At 42.8% G+C, this 14160-nt stretch overlaps 1 protein-coding gene across 1 annotated transcript in view; it reads right to left on the reverse strand.

Moving 5' to 3' along the window:
- The window catches only part of RYR3 (ryanodine receptor 3), a 366436-nt gene that overhangs the window by 277714 nt on the left and 74562 nt on the right, over positions 1-14160 (reverse strand). The window contains 2 exon segments of the mRNA XM_023752849.1: positions 7450-7606; positions 9484-9558. Coding sequence (XP_023608617.1) covers positions 7450-7606; positions 9484-9558 — 232 coding nt within the window.

Raw genomic sequence — 14160 nt, forward strand, 5'->3', positions numbered from 1 at the left:
GGGGCCGGCTGGTTTGCCCTGAAGGGTGTCCTGGATCAGGGTGGGGGTCCCCACTGGGGTGCCTGGCCAGCCTGGGTGAGGGGCTGATGGCTGTTTGCAGCTGGTGACACACCCTTCAGGGTGGGGTCCCCACTGGGGTGCCTGGCCAGTCTGGGTGAGGAGCTGAGGGCTGCTTTCAGTCTGGCAGTTGACTGAAGCTCCCAACCGCTTTTTTTCTTTCATTTTTTTAAATTCTGGGCCAGCTTTAGCTCTGGCTCTAGCTCTGAGGCTTCCGCTGCTGAAAGCAGGTATCTTGTCTGTTTGCGTTCTATAATCGAAACAATGTATAACTCCAGCTCTGAGATCCCAGCTGGCTGAAAGCTGGTTTCTGGGGTTTTGTTTAGCTTCTATATTTGTTACAATGTTTCTTAGAGTTGCAGCTCAGAGGCTGGCAAGTCAGGCGGGGAACGTTGGAGTCCGCAGTCACTGGAGCAAGCAAGCCTCCTGTTCGCTTCAGTGCATGGCTGCCGGCCGCCATCTTGGCTGACAGTTAATTTGCATAAGGATATGCTGATTAGCCAATGGGAAGGGTAGCGGTCGTACGCTAATTACCATGTTTCTCTTTTATTAGTGTAGATATAGATCTATGTATATATAGATAGATAGATATATAGATATAGATATAGATATAGATATATAGATCGATAGATAAGGTGATATGGTTTATATTCAAGGTCTAATAGGTGGTTGGAAGAAAGAAAACTCAGACTGCCTGGGCAGTTATAGATGATTTTATTCAAGATTGACACTTGATGTGAGCTCAGCCAGGAGAGAGAGTGGAGAGAAGGGATATGGAAGGATATGGCATTCTATGAAGATGGAGAATAACATAGTGAGTAAGAAGAAGGTGGGAATCTTGAAAGAGACCTGAACAAGGACTATGAACTTTATACTATAGGTTCATGTTTCTCAATGTCAACAAAGTTTCTGTGGGAAAAGAGGACATTGGACAAATAAGATATCTTCTTTTAGAAGTCAAAGGGAACATTAGGATAGTATAATATGGAGTCTTATGAGTCCTACAGTAAAAAGCAAACAACAACAAAAAGATCCAAAAAACCCTGCTGAAGTCTATTTAAGGTAGCATTAAATTTTATTGTCATAGAATTATTGCTTGGAATACCTTTCTGGAAGAGCCAGTGTAGGTAATAAAATTTGCTGAGGATTTTAAGTAGGGGGATAACACAAGGGTTGAATCTTAGAATAACTGTTCCAGCAGCTGTGTGAATGATGGATTGAAGAGGAACAAGGCTAGAGGTGAGTGAGTTGTCAGCTATGGCATTAGGATAGAGCATGATATCTTGAACAGAGAAAATCCTAATTCATCTGTATTAATTAGGGTAAAATTTGTTGTTATTTGACAAAGTTAAGCCATTTGCATCCACAGAGGGCAACAAAGTTCCTTTCCAACAGTCTAAGCACTCAAAATGTTTCAGAAGAAGTGTAGATATGGGAAGATGGGGCCTATTCATGGGTGCTGGAGTAAGACATCAAGAAAGCCTTGATTAGCCCACTCTTTCCAAGATGTCTCTGGAGATACTTGAGAAATCACCTTTGGATTCATTTCTCTACCAATACAGTCCTTTTCTGAATTTCTGATGTTCAAATGAACTTAAAAAGACATTACTAGAGCCTGGCTGGCTTCAGAGCCGCTGCTGGTTGGCTGACAAGGGAGGGTCTCTGCATGCAGAAGGAGTGGATGTGTCTGCCTCGCTCGTGAAGGTGCAATGAGTGGAAGTCATTGTGTTGAGCTCCTTCCTTCATCCTTGCAAATCAATCCCTCCTGTCCCCGTCAGGTAGGCAGCACTATTGATATTTCATGCACAAGGAGACAGACTCCCAGTTTATCTTCTTGGCCTCGTCGAATCCTCACAACAATCCTCCAAGACACAGCTCTTCACCCCCATTTTTTATAGGGAGGAACATGAAGGCTGAACAGCAAATGGCAGAACCAAAATTCAAGGCCAGGTTTCTCCCACTTCAAAGCCCATGGTTTTCCTGCTTATTTGGTCCACTTTGAACAGTAAAAACTGGGGGAAGCATCAGTTTAAAATTTAAAAAAATCTTTGTAGATTTATTTACAATAAACTCCAGGCAGTGGTGCTGTCTCTAGATGTTTGGATCTTAAGGTAAATTTTCTCCTCTCCTCCTCCCTCATTTGTTCCATACCCTCTCCTTCCCCAGCTGACAGCATGATGAGGAAACGGAGCATGCCAGGAACCTGGCACAAGGGCACTACTTCAGCATCAACCTTTCCATTGAGGGAGGGACCATGAGCCCAGCTGCCATTTGTTTCGGGCCACAGAGGTTAAAGGGCACCTGAGGGTCGAGTATGCAGGGATGCTTTACACACCCAGCAGAGAGAGCAGTGAGTGGTAGGGAAGAAGACAGTGCTTAGCACATAGTAGGTATTTGCTAAATGGTGACTAAAGAGAATTTCAGATTTTTATACACTGAGGGAAAATGTCCTCTAATGGGGAACAGTGATAACTCTACACATTTATGCAATAAAATAGGCACAATTTGAGGTTCTATCTCAATCATTTATTCAAGATTTGCTTGAACATTAATTTGCTCTTCTCTGAAACTGATGCTGAGACATGACATCTAAATAGACAGTGCTGCCATGTCAGAGTAAATATTAAATCACGCTATCTGACAATCCCTGGGGAACGGCCTTGCAATGTTGAGAGCATGGAAAGATGATGTGAAATCAAATTCATAGAAATGTGACTCAGATGTTCAAAATAACAAATCTCTCTCCCTCAATGTTTGTAAAGAGTGTTATGACTCAAAATGATTGCACCATGATGACAGAATACTTTTATGAAGATGGCAGGGGTTAGAATAAAATGGATTTCACTCTGTGTTTTAATGTGTGATCATATTCATCTGTCCCTTCACCAAGCAATTTTCTAACATACATGCTCCACACTGTGCTGGGAGCCGAGATTTGAACTAAGGGGGAGGTATGTGTGGTCTTGTCATCCAGGGCTCCTGGTTGACAAGCCAGTAGTGATGACTGTAATGGAATCAGGAACAGGGCCCACTGGAGGACAAGGGAGAGCTTTGCTCCTGTAAAGTCATCTGACACTCACCTGGAAGGATGAGGAGTTCACTCTTGAAAGCATGTGGAGGGGTACAAAGCATTTTAGGTATAGGTTTGGTGGTGAGAAATAAACAGCATGTTTGAAGACTGACAGATATTTAGTATGATAGAGTTCAAGGCAATGGTGAGTGAGTGACAATAGGCATGATGGAAGGGTGGGCAGGGGTCTGATCTTAAACTTTTATGACAGGCTTCAAATGAGGTGCAACTTGGTTAAGATCTCACACATGATACATGAGGGTCAAGGCTAGATCTAGGCGACCTGGAGGCCATGCTCTATCTTCTCTCACACCCCTTCCAGATTACAGGAATAAAGTTTGATGCTGCAGTTTGGAGGCAACAATACATCCCAGACTTCTGGTCTGATTTGGATCATCCCAGACACGGACAAGGGAAAAAAACATTGAGCAGAATCATATTCTGCTCATTATTCTGTACAGGGTGGGGCAAAAGTAGGGCTACAGTTGTGAGTATGTGAAACAGTTTATTCTTGTATTATTGTTTTATTAATTATTGTATTATTTTCCATACAAACAACTCTAAACCTACTTTGCCTCACCCTGTATGTTCACATAGCTTGCTCAAAGACCTCAGTTTGAGTCTGTCTGAGCCAGGCCATGCCAATGACTAGCAGCTGCTTGGTCTGATCACCTTCCACTAAGGCTTAGTCACACCCCTGTTCAAGATTCACAGGGGCACCTGCCATCTTTCTCATAAGAGCAGCTTGCTAAGGATGGTAACACACTTGCAGCTGTTCCAAAGCCCTTGACAGGAAGCACGGAGTGGGAAGCACATCGTTGCCAAATGACTCACAGCCCAGATAACCTAGTGTCATCCCAGAACACATGAGCCCAAACAGTGCTCCTCTGGGAGTGTCTTTTCTGTTTTCTAGATTCTCCAACATACAGAGAGGATCAGAAGAATGCCCTACCCAACCCCATTAACAAAGGCAACAATGTACCCTAGCTCTACCTCCCAGCCTGTCCAATGAGTGCCCCCAACCCCTGAGCCACCACCTGAGCCTGAAGAGCCTGTAGAGCCTAAAGCACTCTCTCATCGTCTCTATCACATAACACCTTGAATAGGCAGAAGCTGGCAAGACAGCTCAATGCCCTCACACCACTGAAAAATAAGACCACAGTTCTTTCTGTGGGGGACCATGACTATTCCCCAGTGAGAGGAAGCATGCTGGAGAGCCCACTTACAGAGGAGAGCCTGCACTGAGTGAAGTAAGACACATTTACTAAGGAGGAAGCTGGAGGCCCAGAGAAATCAAGGCATTGCTGGCATTCTTCCCCAGGAGCTCTCTGGATTGTACAAGGCAGAACTGTGTGTTCCCACACAGTCTCTCTTTTTGTGTAGCTGCACAGTTAATGTCATACTCACACCATGTCCCAAGGAAGCCCTGATCGCCTGTGAGAACACAGCCATATTTTGGCCTGCACGGAGTGTAGGCCATTTTAACGTCAGTTCCTTTCAAATTAGAATGAAGGTAGCTGGGCTGAATACTGTTGCACTGAGAGTTATTTAAAACCTCTAACACAGTAACTTCAACGAAATACAGCCACACTACCAAGCGTAGGACGATGTGACTTATGAGTGACTTTTACATCCAGCTCTGCTATGCTAGCAGCCCCCAAGGTGCCTCGGCGATGTTCAGCCATCAGCTGCTTGTCTCCATGTGCATAGGAATGAAGGGACTTGGGACAATAGTCAGTGAGCCTTCTGAGGGTAGAATGTGTTCACAGGCCAGAGTGGCGCCAAGTGGAAGGAGCATTATAAGGACTTTCTATGGTTCTCTGAGCTTTTCTGGTTTTCCCTCGAGACCAGGGCATAGCACTGAGCCATGCTCCACAAGGTTGCCCAAGAAAGGAGTGAATGCAGAGTCCCCTTGGAACAGGATCTTGCCAGCTGCCTGAAAGGCCACCAGACTCATCTGTTGTCACAGAGGGGCCCTTTCTGAAATGGTAAAGTTCAGTGTCAGCACATCTACAGTGGGCTGAGGAGGCTGGGGTAGAGGGTTCAAATAAGAAAAAAGCCAAGCAGCCATTCTTAGAAAGGCATTTACTTGGACATCAGCCATGACGAGTCATTTCTTATTTTCTAATCCCTCAGCCCCCCTTTACCCACTCTCACCCCAGACCTGACACCCATGTCCCACTTGTGTCCTAGGGGAGAATGTGATCTTGTTTATCTCTGTTCTTAGGACTTTTCCATTGCTTTGTTTCAGTGATTTTTTTAAAGCAAACTTTACTACCCTAAACCACTTCCTGGAGGCCAAAATGTTTTACCATATATATGTGTCTGTCTATCTATCTATCTATCTATCTATCTATCTATCTATCTATCTATGATATATATATGGTATATATATATATCATCTATCTATATATATATCATCTATCTATATATATATATATAGATAGATGATATATATATAGTGGGGCCTTGACTTACAAGTGTCCCTACTAACGAGTTTTTTGAGATACCAGCTTTCTCTCGGCCGATTTTTTGCATTGAGTTGATAGAGTAATTTGAGTTAACGAGCTCCTTAACGAGCTCGGTCTCGGAATGAATTAAACTCGTAATTCAAGGCCCCACTGTATATAGATGATATATATAGATTATATAGGATATATATATATATATATATATACACACACACACACATACACACACACACACACACACACACATATATATCCTTAAAATCCTCTTGTGCTGGGAATCTTTAAATAAACAAAAGTGAGAGTAGCATGAAAGAGATGTGCTCAGAAAACCAGAATGAAGTCAAGGAACCAACACACCATTGAAAGAGAGGCAGAAAATGAAGGTAATGTCGGTGGGGAATTTAGGGCAGGAAGCTCACATCTTTAAATATTTGAAATATGGTATGGAAAAAGCCTAACTTTGATATAGGTCAATTTTGGGGAGAAAAACCTATATGTATGCTAAAGAGGTTTGCTGCCTAAAAAGACTATAGGATGTGGAAAAGGGAAAACAAGTCTGAGGCCCCTGCTAAAAAATGGGTAGTGCTGAAAGCCTGTCCTCCTCTGATTCATTAGGAGGCAAGATGCCCCATAGAAAACTGGGCTGTCAGCTTCACGCTGAGTCCTACACGAACAGAATAATCAATAACCCTTTTCTAAAATCATGTTGAGAACACAATTCAAGATTTGTTTCTAGAAAAGAGCAAGGATGAGTGAAACTAGAGATGAAGATCCCCAAGGAGATGTTGAGCTATCCTCTCACGAGGAGCAGACTCCCTGATAAAATGCATACGTCCGTGCACAGCCTTTCTTATGCTTGGATGATCTTTCCAGAACAATCATAAAGCAACTGAACATCCCACTGTCCATCAGAAGTTAGCTCAGCCTGCCATTCTGACCATCCAACTAGATCCTCTGAGTTATGAGGAGTCAAAACCTGGCTGAACATTCAAGGTAGAAGTTAAAAAATAGTTCTCCATAAACAGGTCAAATGGCAAAAGCTACATGTTTGGGGTTAAACTAACTAACACAAGGTCCACTCTTAATGAAGGTTGGGATGAATAGGTGAGAGCTAAGAGATATGGAGAGAAGAGATGACCTAGGAAAAGGATGAGAAAGGTATGGATAACTTGGTACAATGCAAATAACTGTAAGAAGATGTCATGTCCACTGTCGAATTTCAGAGGGAAGACAGGTGTGGTTAGGTGGGTAGCTGGGAAGACATCAAACAAAGAACTTATATACATATATGCATAACCCATGGACACAGACAATAGTGTGGAGAAGGCATGGGTTGGGTGGTGGGGGTGGGGTAAGTGGGGAAAAAAGGGGACCTATGTCATACTTTCAACAATAATGAAAAAAAGTGCCACATCCAGAATTATGCCTTCTCTAAATATAACAGAAATAATTTCCTTGATTCAAACAAATGTAGCACTGAAACTCATAGATCCTTGTTACCTCTGCTGTATAGGAATGAAGTATTTGGCTTAAAGTATTAAAAACTACAATGAAGTGTTAAACAATATTTCCATTAGCCTCTGAGCAATAATGTCCATGCCTGTGATCCTTTTGTTTTCTCCTACTTTTCACTCTCCTTTAAAGTCTCTCTTAAGATGTCAACTTACATCTAAGGTACCACATTCCTCTATGAATTCAATTCAACAGATACAGAAAGGAGGTGATTATTATAGGTTTAATTTCCAAATGTAGCTTCCTCCAGCCTACATTCTTTTCAGTCAGATTTCTACCTGGATGGTGCAGAGCTTTTGCTTTTAGAACAAGGTCAAAGTTCACTTCATCAGACCTTACCTTTGATGCCCTGAAAGAGAAGGCTGTGGACTTGGTGTCTGACTTTACCCGGTCTTGCAGTAGAAGGCCTTGGTCCTCAGTCAAGGCCAGGTAGTGGCCTGTGGTGAGATGCCGCAGCCGGAAAGCCTGGCCCCATCTGATGTTACTGCCACTCCAGCTGGGCAGGTGAAACAGACAAGAAATTGCTTTTACACAAAGGTAAGTACTTTTCAACATTTATCCTGTGCTTTCATACACATGATAGCAGGCTCATAACCCTTCTGGGGTTCATCCCCTACGGGACAAAGCACCAGGAACATGATCCTGGGGAAGGCAGGGCAATAGTTTAATGTAACTGGAAGTTCCAAGCTTTCAATTTTTCTTTCACTCTTCTGAAGCATCTTAATGAAAACAAAACAAAACAACAACAACAACAAACCAACCACAAAAAGAATGGGAAGGTTGCCTTTCAAGAGAAACCTGTTTCTGGGAAAGCAAAGCCTTTCTAAATGTGCCATCTAAACCTGAACAATTTTCTACCACAAAGAATCTCATCTTCAGAGAAACAGTAAGAATATTTGTGCAGCTTACACTTGCCAGAGAGAGGGAGAAAATAAACAAGCCTGATAAATACATTAATATTATGTTATATTAGAAGGCAATAAATTCTATGGGAGAAAAGTAAAGCAGGATGACTGATATGAGAAAGGTCCCCTAGGTTGATTGCTGACTTTTTTATGGTCCTACATAAAAAAGTTTGGCACTAAACTGAAGTGTCAGGGATAAATTATCCACCGAATAACCTGTAATACATTTATCTTTTAAGTTAGAATAAAATATTTAAGAGATACATATGCAAAATTTTAAAGTAACTCTTCTATCTGACACATTGGAGCACAAATTAATCCCATTGTTAAAATGCTTAAATTCTTTGTGTTTAGGATGCTAGAGAAATAAACACCTGTTACTAGCACTCTACATACACACTTATTTTGACTTTTTATAACAGTCCATTAAGTAAGAATCATGGGCTAATATCCTGGGAATAAGAGTGTAACTTTGAACAGGGCTGGAAAAATAATGTAAATACCTCAAACGGTTAATAAGTAGGTGCTCCTTAAAACCAGTATTCCCTAAACCAGCCATCTCCAGAGTTTCTCTGTAAAAATCTGAGTGAGTGTGTGTGTGTGTGTGTGTGTGTGTAAGAAAAATTGAAATATTTTCTTCTGATCTCTAGTGGATTACTTTGAGAACACTTTATGAGAGAGACTTTTACTTTGAACATGTGTCCGGGGGAGAATGGGCAGAGAGCTAGAGAGAAAGTTAGAGAAGAAAACCAAGATGGCAACACTTGATCCTCCTCTCTGATTCCAAGCAGTTTAGCTCTAACCTCACTTGCAGTCTCTCTCAGCAAAATAAAGGTCCAGAGCTTAACTGGATCCCCTTTCAGTACCTGGCATTTGCAGACCAGGTGTTTTTACTCAAGCACGTGGCTCCAAAGTCTCAGCCTCGTGTTCATTCCATCCAAGTACAACACTGTTCATGACAAGTTCTGGTAAATACTGCTTCTTCTCAGCAACATTTCCAACAATGTTTTAGTCTTCCCTACCTGATGCCATCACAACCACCACACTGACATTTAAAGATAACTTTCCACTGAAGCCAACAAAGATACTGAGAGGAAGACTTATATGGATTCTAGAGAATCTGTTTAAGAAAACAAGTGGGAGAAGAGCGCTGATGGCTCTCAGCCGTCACGTCGGAGCTTGCGTTTCGTAACCCAGCCACTGCAAGGGCAGCAGGAGCCAGTTGGCTTCTTAATCAAAACAGAGGTCTTGGAAATGTTGTGTGTGTGTGTGTGTGTGTGTGTGTGTGTGTGTTGTTGTTGTTGTTGTTGTTGTTTAAAAACAAAGTTACAAAAATTTTAGATTTAGATGTGGGCCAAGAACTTTTGAGAATTTGCCAGGTGATCTGAACCAAATGAAATATTTAAGAGAATGGACTGTACCAGGAAAGAAATAATCTTAAAAACAGGGCCATCCTGATCCTTGTTACCTTATCCGTAGGGGTTCCACTCTCCACAGAGATCTGGCTCGTGTCCCAGCTCCCCCTGCTTCATAGAATATCCTCCTGTGAGCAGAGCAGGAGGTTAGTTCCTGTATGACACCGATCAGCACCGGGCAGGGGACAGCTCCCTGCGGAGGCTGCTCAGACACTGCTGTTTCTCTAAGTCAGCAAAGCTAAAATCAAGAGTCAAAGGGAGGCACACGCTTACGAGGGAAAAAGTGCTCAAGGTGAGGGAATTGCTTGCCATATACATAGTCTGGACACTCACGGACCATCAGGTATAAAGGAAGGGATCGTCTCCATTTCCACACCACGAGTCAAAACAGCCCAGTCACATGAGACTGGATACTGAATGCTCCAGCTCTTTCAGGTTAAGTGCCTTGATGTTTGACATCTTTTAAAAAGTATTTTCACTTTTAAAACATATATGCAGCACAGTGTAAATTCATTTCCACTGTTCGAGGAAGCTTGGACCAAAACTTTATGCTCAGTGGCTATAATGTTCATGATTTTATTACTGTACTGCTGTCTCCTTTCCTGCAATCAGATAAGCTTGTAATGTGTTTTTAAATAAAATGTTTATTTTGGAATAATTTTAGATTTACAAAAAAGTTGCAAAGATAGTACAGAGATCTCCCAGATAGTCTCCCTCAGTTTCCCCTAATGGTATCATCTGACATTACAATGGCACCATGTCAAAATGAAGAAACCACCATTGGTACATCATCACTAGCTAAACTCAAAACTTTATTTGGATTTCACCAGTTTCTCTACTGAATTTTTGTCTGTTTAGGATTCGTTCCAAGACACCACAATGCACTTAGCTGGCAGTTTCCCCCATTTCCTCTGGCCTGTTGCAACTTCTTACTTTTTCCTTGTTTTCCATGACTGGCAGTTTTGAGGAATATTGGTCAGGTATTCTGTAGACATCTGGGTTTGCCTGATAGTTACCTGATAATTAGCAAAATCTGCTTTGCAATCTGTTTGATAGGGACCAACCTATCTGTATCACAGATTATGGAGAATTAAATAAACTATTCTAGTTGTCCCTGAATTACCTGGTATTCTAAATCCAGACACATTTTGAGAATCTCATTACCTTAGGTTAAGACTGGTAATTTAACTGCACTTAAGTTCACCAAGTTAAGTCCTTTCTCTATCATAGAGGATTTGTATACATCAACTGGATCCCTCAATTCCCCACAGAAACTTGATGTAGGTTTTTGAGAATAGGTAATCAATAGAGGTGAAGAGAAAATGTGTAATTTTTTTTCTCTAACATAGCAGCATAATTATAAACTAGTTAAAATACAGGGCTTGGGAATCAGGCAGCCTGAGTTTGAGTCTGTCTGCTGTGTGACCTCGATCAAGTCCCTTCCGCTCTCAGTGCACTGTTTTTCTCATCTAATAAAGTCTAATGAAGACACTTAATTCATAGAACAGTTGTGTGAACTTAATGTCTTTTATTAATCAACTAGAGGCCCGGTGCACAAAATTTGTGTAGGGGGGGGTGTCCCTCAGCTCGGCCTGCACCGTCTCGCAATCCAGGACTCCTCGGGGGATGTCTGACTGCCAGTTTAGGCAGAGATTGGGCCTAAACTGGCAGTCAGACATCCCTCTTGCAATCCGGGACCACTGGCTTCTAATTGCTCAGCTGCCTGCCTACCTGATTGCCCCTAACCACTCTGCCTGCCTGCCTGATCACCCCTAACTGCCTCTGCCTGCCTGCTTGCCCCTAACTGCTCACCTGCCTGCCTGATCACCCCTAATCATTCTGCCTACCTGCCTTATGACCCCTAACCACTTGCCTACCTGCCTGATTGCCCCTAATCACTCTGCCTGCCTGATCGCCCCTAACCACTCACCTGCCTGCCTGATTGCCCCTAACTGCCTCTCCCTGCCTGATCACCCCTAACCACTCTGTCTACCTGCCTGATTGCCCCTAACTGCTTGCCTGCCTGTCTGATTGCCCCTAACCACCTTTGTCTTAGCCCCCCCCACCGCCGAGGCTTCATCTGGAAGGATGTCCAGAATGATGTCCAGAAGGTCATTTGGCTGTCTGGTCTATTTAGCATATTATGCTTTTATTATTATAGATGTGCCCAAAGATGCTCCAAGGTGTACAAAATACTATCCATTGTGGGTTAATCCAAATTTTGCTTAAATTTAGATGTTGATACATGCATAGAAAACACCTTTAATGGTATGGGGATATAATGAAAAACTATATTAACAGTGGTTACTCTGGGTGGTGGGATGATAGAGGTCATCCTAAAATCTTTTTCAAATGCACCTATTATCAGGAAACACAAAGTAAATATTAGGAAAGAAATCCTACATTGCATTTTGCTCTACCACCCCAGGTGTCTCTGTGCCATGCCTAGAATAGTAATAATGCCACACTAACCTCCCAGCCACACAAGACAACATGCTGGGATTTTCACTAATGCTTCTCCCTCTCAGTGAGGGCTGGAGGGTCTCTAAGGAGGAGAGCATAAAGTGGGTCCCCTGAGGTTGTAATATTAGAGAACACTCTCCTTCTGACCTCTAAATAATTCTGGAAGGTTCCTCCTTCCCACCGAGAAAATACAGGCGATGTGTTCCATTTATTCTCTCAAGGTTACAGAGGTTGAAACAACCTGTTCCCATTCTCTAAAACAATTACCCCAGTAGGGGACTAGAGTGGGTGGTAAGCTGAGGTGCTTTTGAAAGCTTGGCTGTCAGCTTAGCTTTGACTTCAATAGCTTACTTGACTTACCCCAGGGTGCTTGACAAGCCAGAGGCAGAGCCAAGGATCAGAGCTCAGAAAGCCAGATTGATTTTGGGTTTGCACCCTGGGACAATCGACCTCTCTATCCAGCCTCACTCTGCTCTCAGGCTTTTGAGGGAACAGAAATGACTTCCTCCTGAGAGTCAGCCCCATTACAATGCAGTCACTTGCATGAGATCCTTACTGTGCTCTCCCAGATTTCAGTCTTCCTGGCCATCCCAGCCAGTGCTGAGACTTTACCCGATGACATAAGACAACCAGGCGGCTTCTCACTCACCTTACCTAGACATCAAATACTGCCAAGGCTTCCCATTTTTTTTTTAAATATATTTTATTGATTTTTTACAGAGAGGAAGGGAGAGGGAGAGAGAGCTAGAAACATCGGATGAGAGAGATCGACCAGCTGCCTCCTGCACGCCCCCTACTGGGGATGTGCCCGCAACCAAGGTACATGCCCTTGACCGGAGAGAGAACCTGGGACCCTTCAGTCCGCAGGCTGACGCTCTATCCACTGAGCCAAACCGGTTCGGCCAAGGCTTCCCATTTTGATTAAGAGACCAGTTGACACAAAAATTCAGGTTCCAGTACAATAAAAAACTGATTATTAACCCCAGTCTCAACCCCTTCATACTTTCCTACAGAGAAATGGATGTATCATTCTTATTTTCATCTGAATTTCTTTTTTTACCCAAAATACAAATTAGATCTCATGGACTCCTCAGCCAAGGGAGGGCCGCCTTCACTCTCATTTCAATGAGGGCATGTGTGCCTGCTTCAGGGGCCCACTTTGGGAATCCTTTCCATCTGTTTCACTCTCCCTAGCACCTCCTTTCAAATACCTGCCAGCCTTTTCTGGTTGTCAGGATCTTGTTGAACCACCTGAATGGAGTGCTCACCAAATGACAAGCTTCTCTAAGCAGTATAGTTTCTGCACAGGCTGCTTCTAATATGGCTATAAACTTAATGACAGGTATGAGGGTGGAGTGGGGTAAAAGGGCCATGTGCAAAGTTAGTATTTAATTTTCCCAAAATTCCTATTCTTAAAAGAACAGGTACGAGAAGAAAGCACTAGGATATTCCATCTCAGATGTAACTGTAAAACGCACCCACAAAGCTTCAGTTATTTATCCACCTGCAAACTTTCCCCTGATGCAGCAGAATAAAATATTAAAGAGACAGTACGTGGGCTACTACATAATTCACTGTTTAAAGGTAGGGAAAAGAAATTGCAACCGAATAAGATCACATGACATTGTGCAGAGCATGGAGTCCCGAATTCCAAGGGAAATCAAGTTTGCCTAACCGTTGGACCAGTGCCAGGAGGCAGTGAGTGAATTAATCAGGCATTTGTGATAGGTTTGTGCTTTGTGTGTCCTAGACACTGCTCTGGTTCCTGCGTCACATCTGGTTCCCAAGAAGGGGTATTCAGAGGACAGAACAAGTAGGAAGAGACTGGGAACAATAAGGGATACAGATTTCCCATGGATGGTTTCTAAGATGTATAACAATATGTTCAAGCTCCTTTAATGCACGGCGGTCCTTTAATGCATCAAATAAGGAATGCGCCCTGGATGGAGCATCTGCAGCTCTGGTTTCTAGGTTCCCATTTCCCATCGGCCAGTGTGTGACCTTTAGGTAGGAGCCTGACTGAGATGATTTCCAAGTTGTGTGGATGTGGTCCATGTTTCTAATAAAGTGAAAGAGACAGTTAACATGGTTCCCATAGGCATGGTACACAAACAAAGAACGTATTACCACCAGGATACTAGACTCAATGCACTCTCAAATTCAGTCTAATTTGGACCTGAGATTTGATTTTTAAAAATATATGTATATAAGGTTTCTATAGTTGCAGGGGCCAAGCTCTTTATGCTCTTTTCCTCTGATGATAAACT

This window comes from Myotis lucifugus, unplaced genomic scaffold, assembly GCF_000147115.1.
Source record: "Myotis lucifugus unplaced genomic scaffold, Myoluc2.0 scaffold_38, whole genome shotgun sequence".
Classification (NCBI taxonomy): domain Eukaryota; kingdom Metazoa; phylum Chordata; class Mammalia; order Chiroptera; family Vespertilionidae; genus Myotis; species Myotis lucifugus.